This window comes from Leptosomus discolor, chromosome 20 (genome assembly GCF_034619465.1).
Source record: "Leptosomus discolor isolate bLepDis1 chromosome 20, bLepDis1.hap2, whole genome shotgun sequence".
Taxonomy (NCBI): Eukaryota; Metazoa; Chordata; class Aves; order Leptosomiformes; family Leptosomidae; genus Leptosomus; species Leptosomus discolor.
Window position 1 is genome coordinate 3501759 of NC_141410.1, and position 23829 is coordinate 3525587.

General features: G+C 46.0%; 1 protein-coding gene across 1 annotated transcript in view; it reads right to left on the minus strand.

Annotated features, from left to right (window-relative positions):
- The window catches only part of PAX7 (paired box 7), a 93687-nt gene that overhangs the window by 30802 nt on the left and 39056 nt on the right, over nt 1-23829 (minus strand). Inside the window, exons 4-6 of the mRNA XM_086476323.1 lie at nt 20039-20238; nt 6394-6559; nt 5629-5876 (exon numbers count right to left, since the gene is read on the minus strand). Of these exons, the coding sequence (XP_086332449.1) occupies nt 5629-5876; nt 6394-6559; nt 20039-20238 (614 nt within the window). The remainder of the gene's footprint in view (nt 1-5628; nt 5877-6393; nt 6560-20038; nt 20239-23829) is intronic.

Below are 23829 nucleotides of genomic sequence, written 5' to 3' on the forward strand. Positions count from 1 at the left end.
AAAAAAATTGCAATAAAATATGTGTGAACGAGGGGGTAATTGTGGACAAATGCAGCATTCAAATTCATTTTTCAGCTCTTTTACACACCATTTCAATCTTATTTTCTGCTTGTTAATGAGATCTTGTTGGTTGGGGTGGGCACGGCTGCCCAGTATCGCTTGGGTAATTGCACATAATTTTCTCTCTACTAGTGATTTGCATCAGATTTTTTTTTTCTAATTCTTTGCTATTTAAACCCCCTCCTCCCTTTCCCCCTCCCCCCCCAAATCTCACCCTCTCCTCCCCCTTTTTCTTCCCCTCCCCTTCTCCTGGCCCAGCAAGACTCATTTTGAATGCTTATTATAGGCACAGTGTCTCCAACAAAAAAAAAAAAAAAAGAAAGAAAGAAAGAAAAAAAAAGGAACCAGACAGAAGGGATCCGTGTCACTGAAGGAAGGAGTGCTGTCTCACTGGAGCCAGACACCACGATGCCTGCTGCCCTCTCGCCAGCTAACATCATGTCCTTCCCAATTGCCAGGTTTCCCAAAAAAAAAAAAAAAAGGGCTCAGCTGGCTCTTCTCACGCTTCTGCCAGGATCAGTGTGCTCCTGACAGGGATTCAGATGATCTCTAATCCCACCCCAGCAAGGCTGAGGAAAACGTTACCCTGGACAGTGGAAGAGATTGGAGCCCTGGGACGATGTCAGGAAAAACAAAACTGTGCTACGGTTGTGCAGACTAGGAAGGTCCCTGAGTTTAGAGTGTAAATTTGTGGGCAGAGCCTGACCTGTACCTCAACTCTGCCCCCAGGAACACTATCAAGAAACGATGATAAATCAGAAACAGTAAAATCTTACTCCAACCTTCAGATACTGCCATTGCACCGGGAATGAATTTGCTCATGGAGCAACAAAGCTACTAAAAGCCCTGAGAAAATTAAAGCAACAAATACGAGATGGTGAACAAGTTTCTCTTGGCTCTTCGTATTTCTGGAATTGTCTTAATCTCTGGGTGATCCTGTGGGTTTGTTAAAAGACTCAGAGGTCTCAGAAATAACATGTTAGGAAAGCATAGGAAACGCCTGACTCTTAACTACACCTTAATATGCTCTCCAGCTACACAGGGGCCATCTACAACAAACTAATGATCTTTTGCTTTTGAATAATCCCTTGCAGGACCCCAACATGCTACAGTGAATAGTCAGACACATTTAAGATCTAGGCCTGGATCTAAAAGGGCAGCAGAAATTTTAGGAGGCAAAGCAGTGGACAAAATCCTCTTAAAAATCATGAAGACATCTTAAAAGGCAAAAGAGACATGCTAGAGATTAAAGCAGCCCAGAATACAGTATGGCCCTACTTCTCTGCAGTTTGAAAAGCACCCAGGGAAACTCCCATCATCACAAGTGGCAGAGGCACAGTCAAACGTGGCCCTCACTTTTCTCTTCACGTGGACTTGTAACGTACTGCTTAATTCACTTCAGTTCCTCCCACCTCTGCCCGCACTGCAGCTTACACATTTCTCGGAAGACTGTCAGGTGCTGATCAGGACATAACTGGACATAATACTGAGTTTACCGTTGTACTGAACTATTTGTCACAAGCCTTACCCCCAGCCAAGTGAGGAGCAATGCTCGGCTAGCACAGGTCTGAACTCCAAAACGGAGGGCTGCGAAGTTTGGTCTCGCTGCCAGCATGAAGCATGACCTGGCTAAGAACGTCCTGGTGCCTGACCTTGTTCTAGTTTAGGTCATAGGTTTTCTCAAATAAATGGGAAATGATTCCTCTGTGGGACGAAAATGAGTTGGAAATATTTACAATGTATTTATGAAATCCCACCCACCCACACCCCCCCTTGATTTACCACCCACTCTCGTGAGAAATTATGAGAGAGAAGCTCTAGGGCCAGAAATGACACTCTGTATGACTGCTAACCGGTCACTCACTCTTCGTATTTAACTTTGCTTTGGGTCTCTCTATCTTTGCTAAGTTTTGGCACAGGCATTAATGCCAGCCTGGAGGCAGTTAAGAGCCACTGAGTCAGCCCAGCTGAATCTGCGACAGCTGCTGCTAACCCACGCGACCTTGGGGAGTGACGGGGACCTCGCTGCTGCACGTTCTGGCTCCACGGTACTGAGCTACTTTCTGATAATCCGTGACTGCTGCAGCCGCCCAGTGCATCCTGACAGATGCAAGGTGACTCATCTGGCTGCAGCTGGCCAGCCTCTGAAGTTCACTTGCTCAACCAGGCAACACTCAGACCAAGATCTCTCTCCTACAAAGGCTGTCCCAGCACGAAACCATCACAAATCACCGTTCAGGTTACCCTGAAGTCTCTCACTAAGGTCTAGGAAGGAGCATGACACGAGAGATCGCTCTGGGTAGCGGTTTAATCACATGGGACTCTCCCTTGTGCAAGCAAGCCGGTGTTCTTGTATGAAGGGTCAGATCAAACACCATCATGGCATGAAGTAGCTGAAGACAAAAATTCCCAGCTGACCTCTCACTCCTTGGCAGTCTCAGGCCTGGAAGAGAGGCAGAACAGCCTCTAAACTGGGCAAACTGCATGGGAAATGCTTCAGGGATCCAGCAGCAGAGCTGGACAGGCACAAGGCTTTGTGTACTACAGGCTGGAAAACAAGCAAGAAACGTGGTCATTTCCCGCACGACGTCTGGGTAAAAAAAGCTTTCAGCAGTGCCTGCTCTTTCTGTCAGGAGGGGGACGACTAAAGTGCGTGTGTGCGTGGGGGCACCGAACCCGCAGAGGCCAAACGTAATCCCCTTTTCTCTGTTGTGAGAATGGAAATGCCATGCTTCTCCTCTAGAATTTCAGCTGCCAGCACCAAGCCCGTCTGGTGGATTCTGGCCGGGACACCCAATCCTGGGGTAACTGGATAGCGTGCCGAGTGGCAGCAAATGCTGGGAGCTCTCGGCCAGGCTGGCCCCCACCTCCTTGTCTAAACTGCAAAGAAATCTCCCTCCTGCTGCTGCTGCTAAGGGATGAAACCAGAGAACTGTCTGTTTGCAGCTCAGACAAATTGCCATCGTTTTAAGTTCCCAATTTTTTTTTCTATCTCCTGAACTCCCTCCTTCCCTGTAGTTGATATTTACCCCTGCAGAGAGCAACCAGATACCACAGATAGCTGCACAGGAGGACGAGAATGGGTTTTACCTGTAATGCAGTGGAATAGCTGAATTATGCACAGAGCATGCCATATTGAGACCTCACAAAACTTTTACCCACCCCGCTACATAAAAGAGGACAGTTCTACGAGTCCTCATGCACGCTGTTAGGAGTATTTCTTGCATCCTTCCACTAGGAACAGCAGAGGGCTTAGAAAGGCAGGAAGGTAGAAAGATAAGTAAATATAAAGCAGTCATAAAATAACCTGGGTTAGCCTTTTTGTGCACAAAAGAAATGGAAGAATTTATATGCCGATATCTTGGCCCTCACATGATTAAAAGCATTAGGAAAATGGGAATCTCCCCTTCTTGGGGGTGTAAAGCTCTCTTTTCTTCAGGACTGCCAGATAATGTATCCTCTCTTTCCCATACAAAGGGCTTATTGGCTCAGGACTCTATCTTCCCCTACCCTGAGCCTGGGGGCAGGGTAATTTGGGATAGGGATAAGCATAGAAAAAGCGTTGGTCTGGTCATTTCAATGAGCCTCTGATTTAGTGAGCGGGACTAGTAAGTAGATGATGAAGCTACAGAAATGGAAATTGCATGATGGACTTGTCTATGTCTAGTGCTTGTGCAGCTTATCACGTGGATCTCATCCTTAACTTAGTCTGTGGTGCTAAATTGCACTTGTGATAATCTGAATTAATCACGTGCCCTGGACCATCTAACCTGCAGTCTGCCTTTGAATTCCACACACTATGTGCTCATCTCCCAAGCCCTGTGCTATTAGAAAACCCTTGTCAGAAAGATGTCTCCTTACTCCCCCACAAATTACGCTGTTTGAGGCAATATTCGGCCTCATGCCAGCCACACTTTCACATTTTCTATCTTAGGACCATTCAAAGCCAGAAGTGGGATTTCTATAACCTTTCAGAGAAGCTGCAAAATTTCCCTTTTTCCATTGGCACTCAATGTTTGTTTTCACACTCGAGAGATCACAAGCTATTGGACCTTAAAACCTATATACCTCTCTGATGTCCCTGTTTATTGGACTCCCCTCTAAACAGTTGTAGCCTTTTCATTTCAGATGCCTACCTAATTTCTCCCTGTAGTTTCAGATTATTTTGCACTTCCTGTCTTAAATAGTGTTACTGGCCACTCTGAAACAACTCCTATAGCACACTTCGTATGTCTCCGTATTTCACAAGGGGCTGAGAGCAAAAGTAAAACACATATTTGGTACCCCTCCAGGATGCCAGGCACCACATTAATACAAGTCCTTGCTGTTAATTTTCAGCATACAGTATGTGCCTTGTTCCACTTAAAATCAAATGTGCATTTGGAAAACAGATTATATCAAGTAAATCAAAGAGAAGGTCAAAGGCTCTATGTGATGAGTTGACAGAAAATTAGAATTCTTATCGCAGGGTAGCGATAGTGGGCTGTATTCTCAGGTGGCCTACACCTTGGCATCTCCACTGACTTCGGTGGAGCTCACCAGGTGAGAACATAAGTCTGCTCCCATAACCAACACACACATAGCACAAGCTCTGCCCTTTCTAGACTCATTGATGACGAAGGCTTTAACCTCTCTACACTGCTGAGGCTTGCTTCTCTGTCACATGCCATGCTGAAAAGCCATGCACACAACTGGCAGCAATCCGATCAAGCCTGGGATGGGGCCCTTCGGAAGGCAGCTGGGCCAAGGCTTGGAGCACAGATCCCAGAGTCAGGTCATGAGTGCTCTATTCTGAACTCAGGCAGGGATTTTAAAATCAAGAGTGTATTACACGGGGAGGCCATGGCTGCTGCCTGGTAAACTTAAAACACACACGCTCTACTCTTTTACACAAACAGATTCTTGTGAAATGCATCTTTCTTCCTTTAAATCTGACCTACACCTCTTATTCTGACCTTGTGGAAAGCATTAGCAGGATTGTTTACATGACAATTTGTTTCTCAAAACTAAACCCCAGATCTACATCCCTGTGTTTTGAGGAAGCTCAGATCCATGGCCCTTTCATAAGGCAGGGCTTTCCATGTTCCAGCCAAACAACTTGGACAAGGTGGCTTCAGCTAATGTCTAAATCAGTCACCCACAAATCATGGACTACTCCTAAACAGAGCCTGAAAAAAACAAGTAAAAAAATCAAGCGTGCTGTCACACGCTAAAATCCACAACCAAAGGCCCCACACCTGCACTGGAACGTTTTTGGAGGGCTGAGGAGACGAACACCGATGGTCTAGGTCCTGGTGTTGGCGATTACGGTGTGCTAACCCGACTATGGGAACTAACAGGATACAAATGCTCTGGCAGTACAGTGCTGAGCTCAGGACAGAGATACTGCCGATAAACAAATTAACTAATTGCTTTAACTCGGCTGCCTCGAAGAATTCGTGACAATAACAATAACTCCCTTGTTAACTGTAATACACTGTGATAGCCTGAAGCTTGCCCTGCTCTCAGAGGATCTGGACCAGCCAAGTACTCTCAGCCAAAGAAAGAAAATGGAAGTGGGTCACATACCTGTGGAGAGAGGCCATTGCTAACAGGATTCATGTGGTTGGCAGGAGCTGCAGCATTCATGAAGCTGTCCGAGTAGCTGGAGAAGCTGTGTCGGGCCCCGTAGGCAGAGCCGGTGTCAGCGGCGGCAGCGGCGGCAGCAAGCCCTCCCTGGTGCATGGTGGACGGCGGCAGGGGCTGGGGTCTGTGTACAGTGCTTCCCCCATCTGCCGAGAGAGAGGTTGGAGGTAAGCAGTCGTGGGGTGTTACAGCTGGGACTGCGCCAAGCATGGATCGATGGTTTGGCCATCTCGGCTTCTGGATCCCACCATCTCTGTGCTCCATGTGAACACAAGCATATCACGTGACAGTTTATGCATGGTACAAAATAGGCAAACCTGGGATGAAATATCTGAATTTTCTCTTAATTTTCCCCCAGACCAAAACTGTAAATTCCTTTGTAAAGGCCAAGGCCGAAGCCAACTGCAGTTGTACTCCTTCCACTGAGCCCCAGGATGGAGGGATCATCTATATGATACTCACTTTGGACTGATGTGCTCTCCATTTCAAAGCTGAGCAAAAGAACTACAGTCATGAGACACACTGACACAGCAGAAAGGACCATGAGACAGAGGAGAAAACTGTGGAGTTTCCATTGACTTGAGGAAAAACCTGGTCTTCCCAACCAAAGGAAAACCACCTATGCATTACAAGAGCTTTAGTGGGATGTCACGAATCAGAAAGGGGTGGGATGATGTAAGGAAAAAGAGGAGCAGCCCAGGTGCTCACCTTGGGAAATGGTGGTCGTGGGGTAGGTGGAGTCCGGCAGCTGGTACGGGGGCAGAGTCGGCATTCCTGTCGGCGGGAAGCCCCCCGGCAGCAGGTGATTGAAAGCCGCAAGTTGGTTCGCTCCCGCCTGTTTGCGCCACCTCGCTCTTCGGTTGCTGAACCACACCTGTGACGGGGGAGAGGGAAGACCGCATGTGACTCACTCGGAGCTGCTGTCCCATCTCACCCGGGCTGCTGATGGAAACCCATCCTGAATTACAGCACTGGCCAAAGCCAGGTTCAAGTTGCTGCCTGACACAGACTTGCTAAGTATTTGTCTCTGTTCCTCAGTTTCCTTTCTCCCAAACGACAATACTACTAGCGCCCTGTCTCCTGGGTGAAGGTACATGCGTTTAAAATTGTGAAAGATACTACCAAGAGCGTGGGAGGGTGCTATCAGCAGTAGGGTGAGATGAAGAGGAATAATTTAGCTTGTGTATTCCGAGAGAGTCCATACCGAATAGATGCATTGCTACCACCTGGCCATTCTGCCTTGTTATCTGACAACTATGTGAATTATGCTGAAGGATTAAGTGCCATAATAGCAACACGGCTGCACTGTTAGGAGGGATAAATAGACAGATTAGCATCATGGTTTCTATGTTAGACAAGCTAAATAGATAGAACCAGACCGGAGGGAATACAGGGTTTTCTTAGCTTCTCTGTACTGCAGCAAATCACTGTTGTCTGTATGCTAAGACATGCTCTCCTTGCAAGAGGCACTGCAGTGTGCACTAGAATTGTACTGCAGCCAATTTAAATCTCTGTGCATTAAAATAAACCCAGTATTAATGCATGTGCAAAGCTGGGCTCATGTTTCCTACAGTGCTAGTTTACCTGTAAGACTCAAGGGAAGATTTTTCTAAATGCATTTGTCTGCCCTGATGTGTTTTATCATGGGCAATCTCCCTTCTGCACAGTGGAAAGGGCTTCTCAAGCTGTCTCTTGGGCTTGGTTTACTTCATTTAATCAGAGAGGCTCTCAGGCCCGATCCCTGTTTGGGGTTCAGAAGTATGCGGATAAGCTTTCAAGCCAGATGAGAATGCAGCTGCTGGACTTTGTGAGGCCTAAAGGGCTAGAAAACACGATTAAATTTCACAGCAACAAGAAAAAATGGAGCAAAAATCAAGAGTGTAAAGCATTCGGGGGGAAAAAAATCCTCCATCAGGCTTCCAAGCTGCTCTACATCAGATCAGAAGCTGGAGTTACAAGGGTTTGAGACACTGCAGACCAAACTGTCCCCACACCTTGTGAACCAAAACAAAACTCTTCCCTAGACACAGCAAACCCTTAGTCCGATGCGCACTGCACTTCAGACATGATCCAAATCTTGATGATGATGTTTTCCCTGGCCTTTAAATTGAGTCCCCCTGCAAATGGTCACTTGCTAGGTCACCTTTTTCTTATTGGCACCTGTGGGTACGTGTAATTCACTCGGCACGATGAGGCAACGTGTTTTCACCGAGAGCTGCTTATTTAATGGAGTGTTGGCTCTCAGTCCACGTGCACTGCAGTGGTGCTTGCTGCAAAAACAAGCATATGCTGAGCTTCACACACAAATTTCTGTGAGGTTTTCTGCATCACAGTTGCGCTTTCTATGTGTTACTCATCTACTATTGTGCTGTGGTAACGGTTTGATTAAAACAGTTTGATAGCTGTGTGTGACCTGCTGCTGACGGCTGCGAAGGACCCAGTCCTGGACTGGCCTTCACTTCACGCTGTTATTTACATCCATGTACAGTGATAACAAAAAAAAGCCCGGTTTTCTTAGGAAGAGCTGGTCCAAACTAAACACCCTGAAATGTATACAGTGCTCATGTCAGGTCCTTGGCACCAAACACGTCTTTTTACAGACCCGTTCCTACTGCACTGCACTACCGGCTGAAGCAGCATAACCTCTCAGCACCTTCCAAAAGCGTGACAGAAATAGGTCAGCTTACATCCGATCTGCATTGATCAACACAGTCCATGCAGGTCAGAATCTCTGTGTCCATTTTTGGCACCAAAAGTCGCTAGAAAAATCTAGGACAGAGTTAAGGAGACAGAAATGAATGAACATCAAGGTCCGTAGCACTTTACAACTCTTTTATACAGTCGAATGCATGGCACAGTTTCTAGGAGCAGTGAGCAACACAAATGAATAAATAACCTTTTGTTTGCCCTGGTCATGCAAAGAGAACGGTCCCATCCTTTTCTCATGCATGCATGTATGTGTAATTCATGCTTTGAATTAGGGATACAGAACTTGGCTCCTCCTCTCATATCATTTGATTCGACTTTCACAGTTAAGGACATCAAACCTGAATATTTTTGTTAGCTGAACACAAGGAGATAAATAAACCTTCTTTCTTCTAGTCCCACGCTGGAAGAGCTTCTACTCCTAAATAAAAAGACCTCAATGCTGAGAGTAGCATATAACATTGAAATACCTGAAGGGAAAACGTAACCAGGCAGCTATGAATCCAGGAATCGAAAGGGAAAGAGAAACTGAACTCCAAGAATGTAAAAGCCACTCCAGTGATTTCTGACACTTTCCCGACATTGCAAAGGGTGGGAAAGTTCCTTTTTTATAACCAAGAGCCAGATGCTGGCAAATCCACTCAGGATTAGAAGTTCAGAAGAAACATGTGGAGTGAGATGGTCTAGTACAGGACACATTTCTCCAACGACATCCCCACAAGCACTTGGCTCCCCGGTGGTGGTTTGTCAGTTGGCTTGGCTAACATATGATCAAAACACGACTTTCAAAAGATTTGCGTTGTCTTATGTTACACCACGTGAGGTTATTGTTGTCCGTGCACCAACATGCACGTTTGCATCTGTTGTTCAGAATTAAAATTCACACACGCACGTACGCCTCCTCCCGTCTTGCTTCTCCACATCCAGTTAGGGGTATGTAGTTCGTTTATTTTTTACGGGAGATAAAAGGACACTCTGGATCCTTTTACAACCAGGTAGAGTCAACCAGAAAGGCCTGTGCAGGGGCCATTCTCAGGGTGTCTTGCTTACTTCAGCCTACAAAGCACTTGAGCTTGGAGGAAAGGAAAGCTAATTTTCACGAGTGGGCTATCACCAGAGAAAGAAAGTCCGTTCTTAATCATGCTACGGGCTCCTTCTGTGACTTCAGGAAAGCTACTGCTTTTCTGATTTGAAGTCAGTGGAAACGTTGCTGCATTCAACAAATTTTGGTCCTTACACAAACCACGCATCAGATCATCACCTCTAAACCGAGGATAAAAACCACATTTTCTTATATTTTAGTTAATTTCAACCATCAGCCATTGGAGATGGAGGCTCTCTTTAACTGCCAGTAGGCATCATACCCGGTGCAGCAAGATCTCTGTCTTGGCTGGAGCATCATAGCAAAACAAATAATAAATGATAATAATAGTAAATACACATGCACCAAATGAGATTCACAACTACATGCTTAAACATAGTGCTTCCTAACAGAGCCTGGCTGGAGAACCCAGCCACAAATACACTGAAACCTTCCACAAAGAAACTGATAGGATTTATCTTCCCATGCAGAGGAAGGGACATTTCATGGCCCAAACAGGTTGATTCTGCCCCTTATTTATAACCGACAGAAAAAAAGAAGATACATTCCAGCTAATGACGTTAGCAATTCTTTCCCTTCCCCCGCCTTAAAGGTGGCTCAGGCCTTTATGCTTATAAATCATTTTATTGGTAGTTAAAATATAGAGGCTAGAGCATCTAACTGTAATGCGAGGCGCACTTCAAAGGGAACCTGCTTTCATTTCACAACAGTTAAGGTTTTATCAGCCACTAAAGATTCCCCCTGCCAGAGGATCCTGTTACACCATGTTAAGCCTGGGGTGAAGGCTACGGCTGCTAAAACCAGGCTGGTGGGAAGAAGATGAGGAAGAGGAGGAAGTTAGGAGCTGCTGGTCTGCCTGTGGAGGCTGCTGGGGCTGGATTGCATGACTAGAGTTTTATGCTGGGACAAACGTAGCCAGCACTTTGGAAAAGGGTTGTGTGAAGAACCCAATAGCAGAAAAACCATCACGTCAGCAACCTGCTTTTTCTTAAAAAGCCAAGTTCTTTGTGATCATTTCTCTGTGCATAGCAAAGAGATCCTGTGCTGGGCAAACGTGCTGCTTTCCAAGGGTAGGGAAGTACAATCTAGGCCACCGAAAACAACAGTTTGTACCTGATAAAGACATTTGGGGCTTTTGTCCCTGTGAATCATCTCCCAAAGAACTTATTAAGTAGAGATGTGTTACAGAAACTGCTCAGCTCTACCGAGGGGAAGCATACAGACACAGGAGTGCCCTCATGGAAAATAACTTGAAAGAAGATATCCAAGCAGGTTCTTCATGGTCTAGGTAAGACCACAGTGTGCCATGTGCACCTTGCTCAGCAGGCGAGTATGCTGCTCCAAGGACCCTGAATGCTAGATGTTCACCACACGCAAACCATTACCTACCATCCTCTTCACAGACGGGAGAGGGAGGCACGGCGAGACTAAGAAACCTCCCCAATTCATCACTGTCTGCCTCGCAGAACCAGCTGGTTTCAGAAGAGCCCATCCTCCTGGCCAGATTGGGTTTGGGGCAAAGGTTAGCACTGGTTCTTATTTAACCTGAACGCCTGCACCCAACCCTGCCAACGCCTGGCCCGAGATGTCCCAGCCACTTGTTCTCAACCAGCGGAGCAGGGTTGCAGAGACAGCTGCCTGCCAGGATGGGGCTGGACTGAATTATCCCCGCAGCCGCTGAGATATGGGTCAGCTCCCACAATTTGTCAGACAAGGAGAGGAAAGGAAGGTCAAAGAGAGCCTCCTGTGGGAAAGAAAGCCTGTTGTGTTCTTGCTCAGCCTAATCAGGACTTGATGTTGGAGAAAGATAGATGGGATAAATGAGCTCATAAATGGAAACAGGGAGGGAAAAGCCAAGTCGTGCTTTTGCTTTCCAGCAGAATGGAAGAGATGCAACATGTGTTTGTATCACAGACCCAAGAGGCTGCAGAAACCAGGTGGAATAGAATCATATGGCCACTTATGGCCCAAGTACACCAAAAAAATTCCACCAAAGTCAGATGAGGTCCCTCCCCAGGCTGCATAGAGGTGATCAGGTCCTCTCCAGGTTCTCCTTTGAACCAGGGCAAATCCCTGCAGTGCCTTGCCTTGTCCACACTAGTCATAAATGCTGCACATCCTGGGCTTCCCAGAAAGCAGCTGCAGAAGGCTTTTAGAGAGGAACTCTAGCAGCAACAGCAATGAGAGACCAGGGATAGTTATTGTTCCATCTGAATGCCTTCTTTCAGATAGCGCTGCGAGTCAGCCCTCCCAGACTGGAAAGGCCTGAGATGTCACAGTAAGATGGGATCCTGTAAGTCCCCACAACAGTTTAGTGGTGATTATGCTTCCTCTGCCAGGTGCTGAGGAGGGCGAAAAACAGACATCAGAAACGCACAAGCATCATCGAGGCTACTGAGACAATTCTTTACAGAACAAGAGAAAAAGCCCACGAGAATGCACAGATTTTAGGCATGTAGATTTTTATCTGCGTGTGTAGGGATACAGCTGTAGCTAGTGACACTTCGGTTCAGTGCCTGAAACGCTGAGCCTGTCACTGGCGGGTGATATGGTTAAGATAAATATTAAACAAGGTTAGTGGAGCAGAACAAATGACTCTTCACAAATGAGATTATCCAACGAATTTAGCCTATATTTCTCCTGGCATATCCCCGTTCCTGAAGGTGTTAGCTATTTATAAGAATCTATTGAAGAATTTCATGAACAGTTTGTGGTATGTGGATTTTTTTGCAAACCACTTCTTTTTTTTAAAACAAACTGTTGTTCGCGGTGAAATATTTGATTGTGACTGATTACTCTTGCAATATTCCTTCTAATCTCTGAGTGGCTGTCTAAGAATTAATCATGTCACAAACACTTCCTCAACGAAAAGGCCAACCCTACCTTTAAACGCTCATCACAGTACGAACACCTCATAACGGCTAATGGATTTCATACTCTGGCCGGGGAAGCAGGAGGCAGGAGAATCGGGATAGATCTGTCCGCTTTCACACTGAGACATCCTAAGCCCAGGTTTGAACTTACGGCTTCACAGCTCCAAGCCCAACCCTGCCCAGTGATGCAGCTTTACCACTTGCTGTAATATAAGTTACTCATATTTAAAAATTGAAAAAAAAAAATCATTGAATGAAATACCTGTCACATACTGAATGATTGTTTGCAAATGTTGTGTTTCCCAGCCCTACAAACTGTGCTTCGCAGTGATTACTTCAGTCGTCAGAGGAAATTCTGTTAAAATAAAGTGTAAAATAAAACCTCTGTTTTACTTATCCATTTATCTCTTTATAAACCCTGTGTCTGAGGATGAATGGGACTTGTGGAAGCTGAAAGACATTAGGATGAGTTCACCGCTGTCAGAAAGCAGCTGCAAGGTAGAGTATTTTATGAAGTGCTTTCTCTCCACTTGAACACTTGCTTCTTAGACGGCCAAGTCTTAATGGTGAGTTGCATTTAAGCATTTCAGAACTGGCTTTGATGTTCACACCTCATGGAGGTGAATGAGATGTTGGAGAGTAGATTTCCTGCTGCTATTGTTTGGCTAGAGATAGGCTGGGCTTTAACAGCAAATCAGCAGCACGTCGATTCCCACTATCAAGATTTTCTTTGCAAAAGAAAAAGCTGTGAGCTTTCAAAAATAGCTTAAGCACTATGGGGAAGTGGCTTGAAGATTAAAACACCCTGGCTAACCCTCCTCCTGATTATTAAAAACATTTTCCACTGTTGATCAAACAGAATCTGTTTAATTGGTGTCCCAGTAAACAGAAAGCTTCCCTAGCTGGGGAGATTGAGAACAGACGAGAGCCACACGTGCTGGCTGCTCGAAGCAACAGCACACTTGCTCACTTTACCGAGCACACACCGGGTGGTAGCTCTGCTAGAATCGGAGGTTCAGCACAGGGCATACGAGCAAAGCGTACTAGAAATATTTTGGTCCACGCCTCGCTGGACTGGAAATTTTGTGATAAAGGTTCTTCTCATAAAACCTCCGGGAGGCCCTATTTGTTTTTAATACAATGGGACAGACACTCTGCTGCTATAAATCAGTGCAACTTCACTGACTTCCATTTAGACCAGCTGAGTGCGCAGTGTTATACACAACCGCTTCACCCAAGGAACTGGGATCTCGTTCATTGCTTTGGCCTCTGGGCCCTCTGTCCTTTGTACGAAAATCAAATCATTACCACATTGTTGAGGGGATCCCTTTCTCAGCTTGTGACCATGAGGCTGGCAGTTCTGCTCCTTGGTCCAAAGCAGACCAAGAAAAGCAGAACAGGACAAATAACCAAAAATATCGATTCCAGGTTTTGCATCTCCACAAAAATCCACAATTTTACTTAAAAATCATGTTTTACTGAACTGAATGGATTCCTGCATCTGCAGAAGCCAGCAAGTTCAAAGGAGCACTTTCTGACAGAAATTCCTCTATTTGTTTCGTACAGATTCCCTGCCCCACACGTACAAAACAAGCTGGTCTTGTCAAATTATGCTGCAAGTCCTAAAGTTTATATTCATTCCTGTTGATTTCAACCAATGCTTTGCCAGAAGGACTACAGGATTAGGCTTATCATTTTCATCTTCAGTAAAGTATAATATACTTAATGAAATAGCTGACTCTCTCCACCAAGATGCCCTCAGGCTTACATAGCTGGGACTACGTCCCCTGTCAGTGGGACATTTCTGTTTCCAAGGGGGCTGGTTGCTGTAATTCTACTACGAATACCAAAAGTGCTGATGCTTTTCTAAGAAAACCCTTAGATAAGGACATAGGATGTGCTTGCAATTTTAAGAGATCATCTCTGGCTTTGGCAAAGTTCAGGTGGAAAAAATGACTTGCTGCTGCAGTTTGGATACCTGGTAATTTATTTTTGTTTATTTTTTATGTGATTAGTAAATAGACTGGCTGATATAATAAATAAATAGAAGGCTTATTTGGAGCATATTAGCTGGGGCAAGTATGCAATGGGTTACTCTTTCCTTTAACCCAACTGCATTTCTAATTGAGGCTGGAGAGATGTGAAAGAACAGCAGCAATGCCGTGAGACACCAAGCACTGGTTCACCAAGCAAACAGCAAGCAATGTTTCAAGACTGCAGCCGACCTCTCTCTCCCACTAGCAGCATCCTTTTGCAGCGAGACCTCCACGAGACATGAAGGGGAAGCATCTGGACCCTCCCTCACCATCTCGGCTGCATTCGGCCCTCGCTGGCTTTACCTTGCAGAGCTGCTTCTTTAAAGCTCGCTGGAACAGCGCGCTACCCTCGCCCCGACCTCTCCCGGGATCTGGATGCCGCCTGGCATCGCACTGCTGGTCTCTCGACGTGCCTGGGCACACGCACCGGCAGCGCCGCTGCGGTTCTCACGGACCGGCTGCCACGGTGCCAGGGGCTGTTCTCACCGTGGGCCGTCTATCTGGACGCGCCGGTGTGCGAGAGCGCGGCTGGCCCCGTGCCGTGGAAGACGAGCGTGCCAAGCCAGCCTCTGCCAATGAAAGCCCCAACTGCCGGCTCCTCTGCACAGCCTCTCGGTGCCCCGGCTGCTGCCAAAAACACGGGGCAGCTGTTGTGTCATAACCTCATCGCAGCCCTCTTCACAAGAAATGTAAACTAGTCGGACCCTCAGGAAGAAAGAAAACATTCTCAGCTGACCTTTAAGGGAGGGGGATTGTCTCAGAAGAGCCAGTTTGGACACATCTCAAAGAGTTTGGGAAGCAAAACACCAGGCAAACAACACTAGGCTCCAGCAGCTTCGCATGACTCCAGTTAATGCGCAGTGCTGGGGGAGACCTGCTTACCACCATATCATCCCTTCATATAATACCTTCATCTTCAAAAAGCACCATCTGAAGGAACAGGATAGACCTTTGACCACAGTGACAGCTGGTGAAAGAGCACTAGGGTCCCCACTAGCACACAACGGAGATATTTGAGAAGTTCCTGAGAAATCCATATATTTTCTGGAAACTAGACTGCAGCGTACTGCTGGTAAACGGTGGTTTTCAGCTTCTCTGCACTAAGAACAGAATTGCTTTGTGAAAAATTTCAAGCAAAATTGAATGGAATTTCTTTTCTGGCGCTCCACTTGGCATGTCTGAGCCGCTGCAGCACAATCTAGAATATGGCTGTTTGTTTACTACAGTTTGAAACTGTGTAATAAAATACATATTATGTGAGTAGCCTAGAAATGCACCAAGATTTCAGAGACAGAATTGCTCTGAGCCTTCTTATTAAATGAAACATCCATTTTCTCCCAGGCAGAAATCACAACGGTATCCATCATAAAAATGATCAATAAGGCACTGGGTTGCGACTCCCGCTGTCTAGTTTAATTTTGTTATTGAAATAACGGTTTCTCAGTGCATGGGATTAATAACAGACATCAGCATCACAACGCACCCACCCCTTCGCACTTCTTATTTATTTTCAGAAAGCACCCACTGCCCAAACCACAGCATTACTGTACTTGCAGCGGTACGCAGGCCTGTACCCAGCTGCCTGCGGTATCATCATCTGAATCATCCGCAGGTGACGCTGAGAAGCTGCCATCTATTTTTTGGGAACAATTTTGGTAGATTTCTGGGAAAGCTTTTTGAGATAACACTTTGGGGCCTGCCACATCTGTCTCATTAGAGCACCAGGAAAAATGGAGAAGGGCTGTTTGCAGGAGAACCTATGCACCACAGTCTGTTTGTGAAAAAACGTTTTCAGTGCACAAATTTCTAAGTGACTTGGGATCGCGGTGCTGACCTGAGGAGAATTTGGGCATATACACCACTTTGGTTTACCCTATATTTCTTTCTGTTGATACTGTTCAGGTAAAAAATGGAAATAAACACTGGAGGTCATTGGTAACTAGCCTTGAAAATGCAACAGATTTGGGCAAACAGATCCATAAATGGGATTGTCTAGGAGAAGGATTAGTTTCAACTCCCTAGACCCACGACTGATGTACCTGGTGACTCTTCTGACATTAGCATTGCTTTGAGAAGTCATTTCTTCACCTAGACACAATTTCCTGCCAAAACTACTTTCCTATTGAAAAACACTGTACTGACAAAGCTAAACTGTTTATGAGAAAAGAGTTGTTCCAAAAAATGTCCCTTCTCTAGAAATGCTGGTGAGAAAAGTTTCAAAATTATCACAGAATCCCGTTTAGGGTTTTTTTCCACATAAAAACTTGGACACCATCAGCTAGATAATTGCAAAAACTGGTGTAAAACCCCAAAATACATTCAAGATCAAAATCAAAGCTTCCATTAAATTAGTTAAGTGAATTGCTTAGCTGTTAGACTCAGTTTTTAAATCCATGAACACTTGGCATTCAACAGCTTGTCTTCTGGAAGGGTGGAAATAGGAGCTTGCAGATGGGCAAGAATTTGTTCGGTACTGGACAATTAGTGTGGACACATGAGTCAAGACATTGCCTTGCACAAAAACAACTCATTGGGAATTTCCACTGGTGGCCTCACTGGGCATGGGTTTGGCACTGTAATCCTGATCCTTCCGGAAATCCGTGGCAGTCTTGTCCCTGGCTATGCTCAATTTGGGATTAACCTTTTAATGGCCTGTACCTTTGGGTGTGTTGAAGTCTGAATGCTGGAATCCCACGTCTCCCCCACACAAACACTGCAGTGACCTTGCAAAAATATTGCTCACCCTCCCGTGATCTTCCTAGCAGATGAGAAACCGGAGCTTGGAACTGCTGCCCACCACCACCCCCTCTTGTTGTTCAGCTTGTGAATTTTATTAGCTGTCAACGTGTCAAACTTCCACTTAGCTGGACAGCTGCGTGATCAGCCAGACTCTGAGGCCTGCCAATAAAGTTTAACAGAGCTATCAGCTTTTCACATGGTAGAGATTACGGTACGTGAATACTCAGGTATCAGAGAGAATGAGTGAGACTTAGGGAAGTTCACCTTTCACATGGTAAAGAAAGAGGTGAGGAGGAGAAAGAAGCAGAGATAGACAGGCTGCTTATTTTTGTTCACCACCTGTAGAGCGGTTATAAAACAGGATTCTAGTGCAGGGACGTTGTGTATACACAATACAGTAAGAAAGCCTGATAGTGACACCTGAGCTGGGACGCAGAGGCCCGGGTGTGATCCGGGGACTGTCCAGCCATGGCTGCGCAGCAGACGAGGGGCGCTGAGATCCAGAAGACGGATGAAGCGATGACCAGACATTGAAGAGCAGCGAAGGCTGCTCTCGAGACTGGTTTGTGACTATGGGTCACAAAATACTGTTCACACGTCTGCCTCCCACTTCACACGTTAACATGATAAGCTTTGGGGGACAAGATAGGCGGGTAGATGTTGACGGGGCCCTTAACACCCAGAACCCCTGATCTCAACTGGCCCTGCTGTTATTACAGCCATCTTTAATCCAAAGCATGTCTCTTGGCCTTAAATACTCTTTCGAGACAGGAGTGAGACTATAAGGTGGTAGAAGATTCCCCACTGGATGGGTACATGTGTGGATGGGGGGGGCTTTTTTTTTTTTTTCCAGAAGAACTTGATTGACTAATGTTTGTAGATCCCGAGAGCCAGTAAAAGATCTGCTCTGATATCCAGAAAATTTTACAAGGGGCGGCAGGCTTAAAAGTGGTGGGAAGAAGCTGACTCTGCCAGGATGTCGGAATGAGAAAGCCATCAGGAATGTGCCTCGGAGAACAGCTGCTACTAGAGCCCTGGCAGGGACCTTCATGCAAGCTGCCTGGGAGCAAGTAGGGGGATTCGGAGATCACAGCTTGAGATGAGGGAAAGGTTCTCTTTATTTATTTATTTAGCTTTCCCTTTCTCTGCTCTCGCCTCCCTCCTTTCTCCCAGCCTTGTCACAGTGAGGTCAGAGCGCCTTGGAAAAGAGAACCTGCCTCTGGTTTTTGCACTCGCTGGCGCTTCAGGGCTTTCCCCTTCCTCCCCAGCATGCCCTCATCACAGCTCATGCAACGCAGGTTTCTCTCACCCCATAAAAAGGTGTTACCTAAACTCTGTTCTCCCTTGAAACTCCTTTTTTTTCAGTCTGCTTGCCACAGAAACATCTGGTTTTATTCCCTTTTTAACGTCTTATGTCCATCTACACAAGTAAGAGCAATTAGAAACAGAATATGCAAAACAAAAATGGGGGAATTCACGTGTTCCAACTTCTGGTAGCTAAGTCATCTTAATTAGCCACTTTCCCAGGCTCCATCTATCTATGAACCTACATGGACAGCAAATTAACACTATTACTGCTGAACACTCTGGCATGGTCTTTTGGCTAAGATCAAAACGAGAATCAGTTTAAAGTTTGCTAGATTTCCTTTTTGCAGGCTCCATAGCCACACCTTGAAGGATGACGGACTCAGGAAAATCCAGTACCTCTCAAGAGAAAGCTGGAGGGAGGTGAGAGGGCATCCCCTGCAGTGCTGTGACTGGCTTAACTCTTCTTTGGGAAAGAAGGCTAATGGGAAAAGTCCTTAACTAGTGACTGTCCCAGGTGTGGGTGGAAATGTCCATTCCCAGACAGCTGGGGGAAACCAGCAAAAACTTTTGGCGGTTTTGGCTTCTGAGTGAGCACATCAAGCTCATTATCCTGAGAACTGCAGAACAAAAAAAAGCCTGTTTTGTTTTGGAGGAGCTGGTTAATTGACTGACTGTTTCCTTGTCACAAGCCTGGAGTAATCTTTCCCTTCTCTCTCAGGGCCCGCAATTCAACTCTTGGCTGCGTGCACAGAGACCCCTGTGCTTAGCCTGAAACCTAATCGCACTGGCCACACGGAGGACGGACTGCTGGGGTCTCCATTTCACTTCTTTAACCCAGCACAATCCCCAATCCCTCCCCCTTTCCTTCCCTTTCCCCAAGGGACTCTATTATACCCCCCGATCTGTTCACACTCCTTATCCCTCTGCGTGTTTGCACACACTGCTGACCCAGCCTTTATCTGGAAGACATAAGGGTCTCTGTGTGGAGTTCCCACAAGGGCTATTAATCGTGTAGATGTCAGAGTCCCCCGGCTCCAAACCCTCCCTTCCTGCTCCTCCCCTCTTCTTCCCTCCCCCCGCCCTTTTTGTGCTCTCTAGAGATCAAGGAAAAAAAAGTTTTATGAAAATTCACACACAGAACTTGCAAACTTTGCAAAACATGATCTGCTCCCCTGGGCAAGGTTGGTAAATGGTGTGATTTCTCCTAAAACACCAAATACAAACATACACACACACTGCTTCCTTCTAGGCAAATGGAGGAATTTCCTCCAACAGCAAACAGAGAGCTAAATGCCTTGCCAAGTTAGGGAAAGTTTGGCTCCTGGTCCCAACCTGGATGGAAACCCTCCAGCTGGTACCTCCGCCAACAGGCCAAATCCAAATGGCATATCTGCAAATCCATGGGAACGTGGGAATCTGCAGAACTGGATTTCAGTCTCAGATCCTTGTGAACACGGCCCCAAAGAAGAGGTGCCTCCACATGACCACTTTCCAACACCCTCACCCCCAGCACTGCCACCTCCTTCCCCGAGGTAAACAAGAAGCTGTGCCACCAGGCTGACTTGCCACGCACTAGCTCTAGGCCTTACCTGGACTCGGGCCTCAGTGAGCTTGGTTCTCTGAGCTAGCTCCTCTCGTGTGTAGATGTCTGGGTAGTGGGTTCTCTCGAAGGCCTTCTCCAGCTCCTCCAGCTGCTCAGCGGTGAAAGTGGTTCGACTGCGGCGTTGCTTGCGCTTCAAAGGCAGGTCTGGTTCGGATTCGACGTCAGAGCCTTCGTCCAGCCTGTTCCCTGGGGTGGGAAAGAAGTGGGAGATGAGGCTTGTTGGGGAGCAAGGCTGTTGGCAGGGTTAAGCAGCTCAGCAAAGTCAACTCGGTTCTACTGTGATGGTGTCCATCGATACAAATACTCTGTCCATGTACAATACATCTACCATTTTTCTACTATTTCTATATTTTCCTGATACAATTTCCCCCCACACTGTAAAAAGCCCACCTGTCAAAATCAGAAGTGCGTGCAGGAAAGGGATGGTTCAAAGTCCACTACTGAAATTGTCAAAGTGAAAGAACTTCCAGTTGTTGACTTATTTCAAAAAATTACCATTTTTTATTAGAAATGTGTGTTTCAGAGTCGCACATTCTACACTGAAAAGATGTAGAAGCTGAAATGAGCACATAAAAAATTCAATACACAATGCTTTGACTGTGCAGCCCAATTTCCTCTTGTGTTTTGTCAAGTATCAGCGGTTTAAGATTTCAATTTTTTTAAACCACCTTAGAAAGAATAAAGGAAAAATTAGGAATTTCTACATCTAGGAAAAACATTTCCAGCTCCCCTTCACCCATAGGTTGGGCTGCCCACAGGATACAGTTCCTTTTCTCTTAACTTCCCAAATCTCAGCTGGAGTTTTGCACAAGGCCAGACTCCTACAGCATTAAGAGGCCATGAAAGTCCTTTACCAATGTCTAATTGGTCACCTGCTTCCTCCACCTTTGCTTGCCCTGGTCCTCCGCCTTTTCATTCTCTCTGCCTTGAGCCCAGCACATCTATTGCCTCCTGAGGCCCTTATCAAACCCAAATTAAGTATAGCTGGAATAAGTAAACCCAGCTTTCCTCTTTTTTTTTTATTGTCTGGAGATAAAGCAGAAGGGACTACATTGATATTCACCAAGTCTACAGCCAGACCCAGTGGATTTTTGAGGGGACGCACCGAGAACAGCGTTAGTTGTGACTCTGGTGTTTGCCAGACGTCTCGCATGGAGCAAAGCCCGGGTTTCAAAAGATGTGTGATGTGCAGGTTATCAGTTCCCTGGGGTGCAGATGTTGATGTATGGAGGATCTCAGCCAGGCCAAAACTTTATGTCTGCCTTCGGGACAGTGAAAAATGTGCCACTGGTTCATGGCAGCAGAGGAAGAAGAATATGATATATGAAACCTTTCAGCTAGGTGAGAGATCTGGCCTCTTGTCACCTTTTCCTGCTCTGTCATGAAAACAGGAGACTCATTAAATGTGCACTGATTTTTTTTCCCTACCAAGCTTGACTGCTGTCTTTCAGAATAACTGTACAGACACAGAATCTGCATAAACGCTGTGCTCACAGAGAAATGTTTTTTCTTTCGAGTAAACTTTTGCTACTTTAGGACTAAAGCAGGCCTTCCATATGCTCATCTTGATGATAAAGTTCCCTAAAGTTACTAATAGGGGTTTTCAGTCCTCTCTTTTTGTTCAGCTCCTATACTATCATCATCCAAAAATCTGCCTTTTTCTTTTCGGGGCTGGGAACGGCAGCTGCGACTTCCCCAACAGCTGCTCAAGAGTGGTGGCAGTTTGAGGAGTATGAGGCAAATATCCCATCGGAGCTCACTTGTTTATACTGAGATCACCACAAAATGCCATCGCATTCAGCTTGCTGCAACACAAAAATGCTTTTATGTCTTGGGGCTTCACGGGGAGGACGCGGTGTCAGAACTCAAGCTAACTGCAGTTGCCCTGGAGTCCAAGAAACTCCGCTGCCGAGGAGTGGGTGGCTTGTTTTGGGGGCAAACACAGCACCCTAAGAGGTTTTCGCTTCTCTGGCTTACCAATACACAGGGTCTTTACACACATTCATCTCTTTAAATCAAGAATCCTCTATTTCTCACCGTAGGCAGTGAGAAAGTCACTGTTGACTTCAGAGGAGCAGCATCTATCCCCCATTTTAAAGACCGTTTCACCATACATAGCAGAAACCTGCTACTAAACTAGCTGTTTGGTTATGTCCGCTTTCAGGGAAGGTCTAGAGTCTCAAGCGGTGTAAAGGGAACATCTGCACTTGAAAATAAGAGCCCTCCACATCTGGGTCCCAGATGATTTGGGGCAGGTAGAAGCACATCTGGACCTTGGAGTACCATGCTGTGCTAAAGCACATCTGGAAACCTATAGCATACAGTAAATTTCTTTAAGTTAATCACTAAAGTCACTGACTATTATTGGTTTAATTAGTTAGTATCTTTTCTGAAAACACTTGACATGAAAAAAAAGTACGGATGGACGTGTGTTTTGGTCCAGGATGTGAGAGGGCCAGTGTGAGGGAGGGGAAGGAAAATATACTAACTTAAAGGTCATTTAAGTCTGCAGCTGAACATATTTCTTTACAGTAAATACACATTTCTGTACCATTAGTACGCGTGCTTAGCAGCAACTCTCAGCCTGTGAGCTCTTTAGCACAGGAATTGTCATTTGGTGCCACAAAGCCCCAGCCTGCTTGGCAAGTACTATGGTGACAGCGATGGCAAAACGACTTTTTTAAGATCTAACTCTTCTCTTGGCCACTGGATCACAATGCTGCAACACCTACCTACAGCTCGTCCGCTTGCTTGGTGCAACTGCTTACACAGTATACAACAAAGTGAGAGAAAAAGCTCTAGAAAAGGATCTGTAACACGTTTCAGCACCCACACTTCGCTTTGCTCCCTTTTTTTTTTCTTTTTTCTGCAAAAGCCTGGAAGGGAAAACAGCCAAATTTTCTACAATAGCTTTATGCTTCTAATTAAGGATCCCTGATTCAGCCACAAAGTTTTGGGATATGAAAACCGATTGTCACGAGTAACAATCTGCCCTATTCACCGCAGCACCAGTGACCGTGCTGGCCACCATGCTGGCTACAGGGTTAAAAGGGTGGAAAGCCAAACCTTGCCACATAAACTGACGTAACACTTTCTATCTGCAAGTCTCCAAACGGCTCCTGACTGGCATTATCTCCATTTTACAACCGTGGCAGGGATGGCGGAAGTCACCCACCTACGGTCACCCTGTGAGTCAGGAGCAAAGCTGGGAAAAGAAGCCACAGCCCCTCGTGCCAAGTCCAAGGCTTCCAACAACCCGACTACAAAGATGAAACCAAGAGAGCAAGAAAAATCCCAGGGTATGTCTGGAACCAGCTGGTCTTAGTACGATGCAGCTGCTGCTGTCAGACACAGATTCATTAAATAATATAGAAAGTCTTTCAGCTGAGACAGACTGCAGTATGAGCCTATTATCTAATGCAGCCCCTACTACCAGGGGACAGTCTTCCTTACCTGCCTAAGATGCAACTCGAGGATCTAACAGGTCTTTTCCATTCCTAAACAGCTGAAATCAGCTGGACAAACCATTGCGATAATCTCCACAAAGTTTTGGTTCAATCGGAAGTTTTACAAAGCTCCAGGAGTAACCCAAGGAGACTAGGCAAGTCCAGAGGGATTCATCCAAAACTTGAACGCTTTGGTTTTTGCCTCACATCCCTGTGTGAAAAATGGATGTGTAGCACTGAGCAGGGGGCGAACCCCAGTTTGCAGCCTCCAGCACAACAGGACTACTGCCGTAGAAATAACCATTAGCATGCGCTGGTAGCGTTTTACACT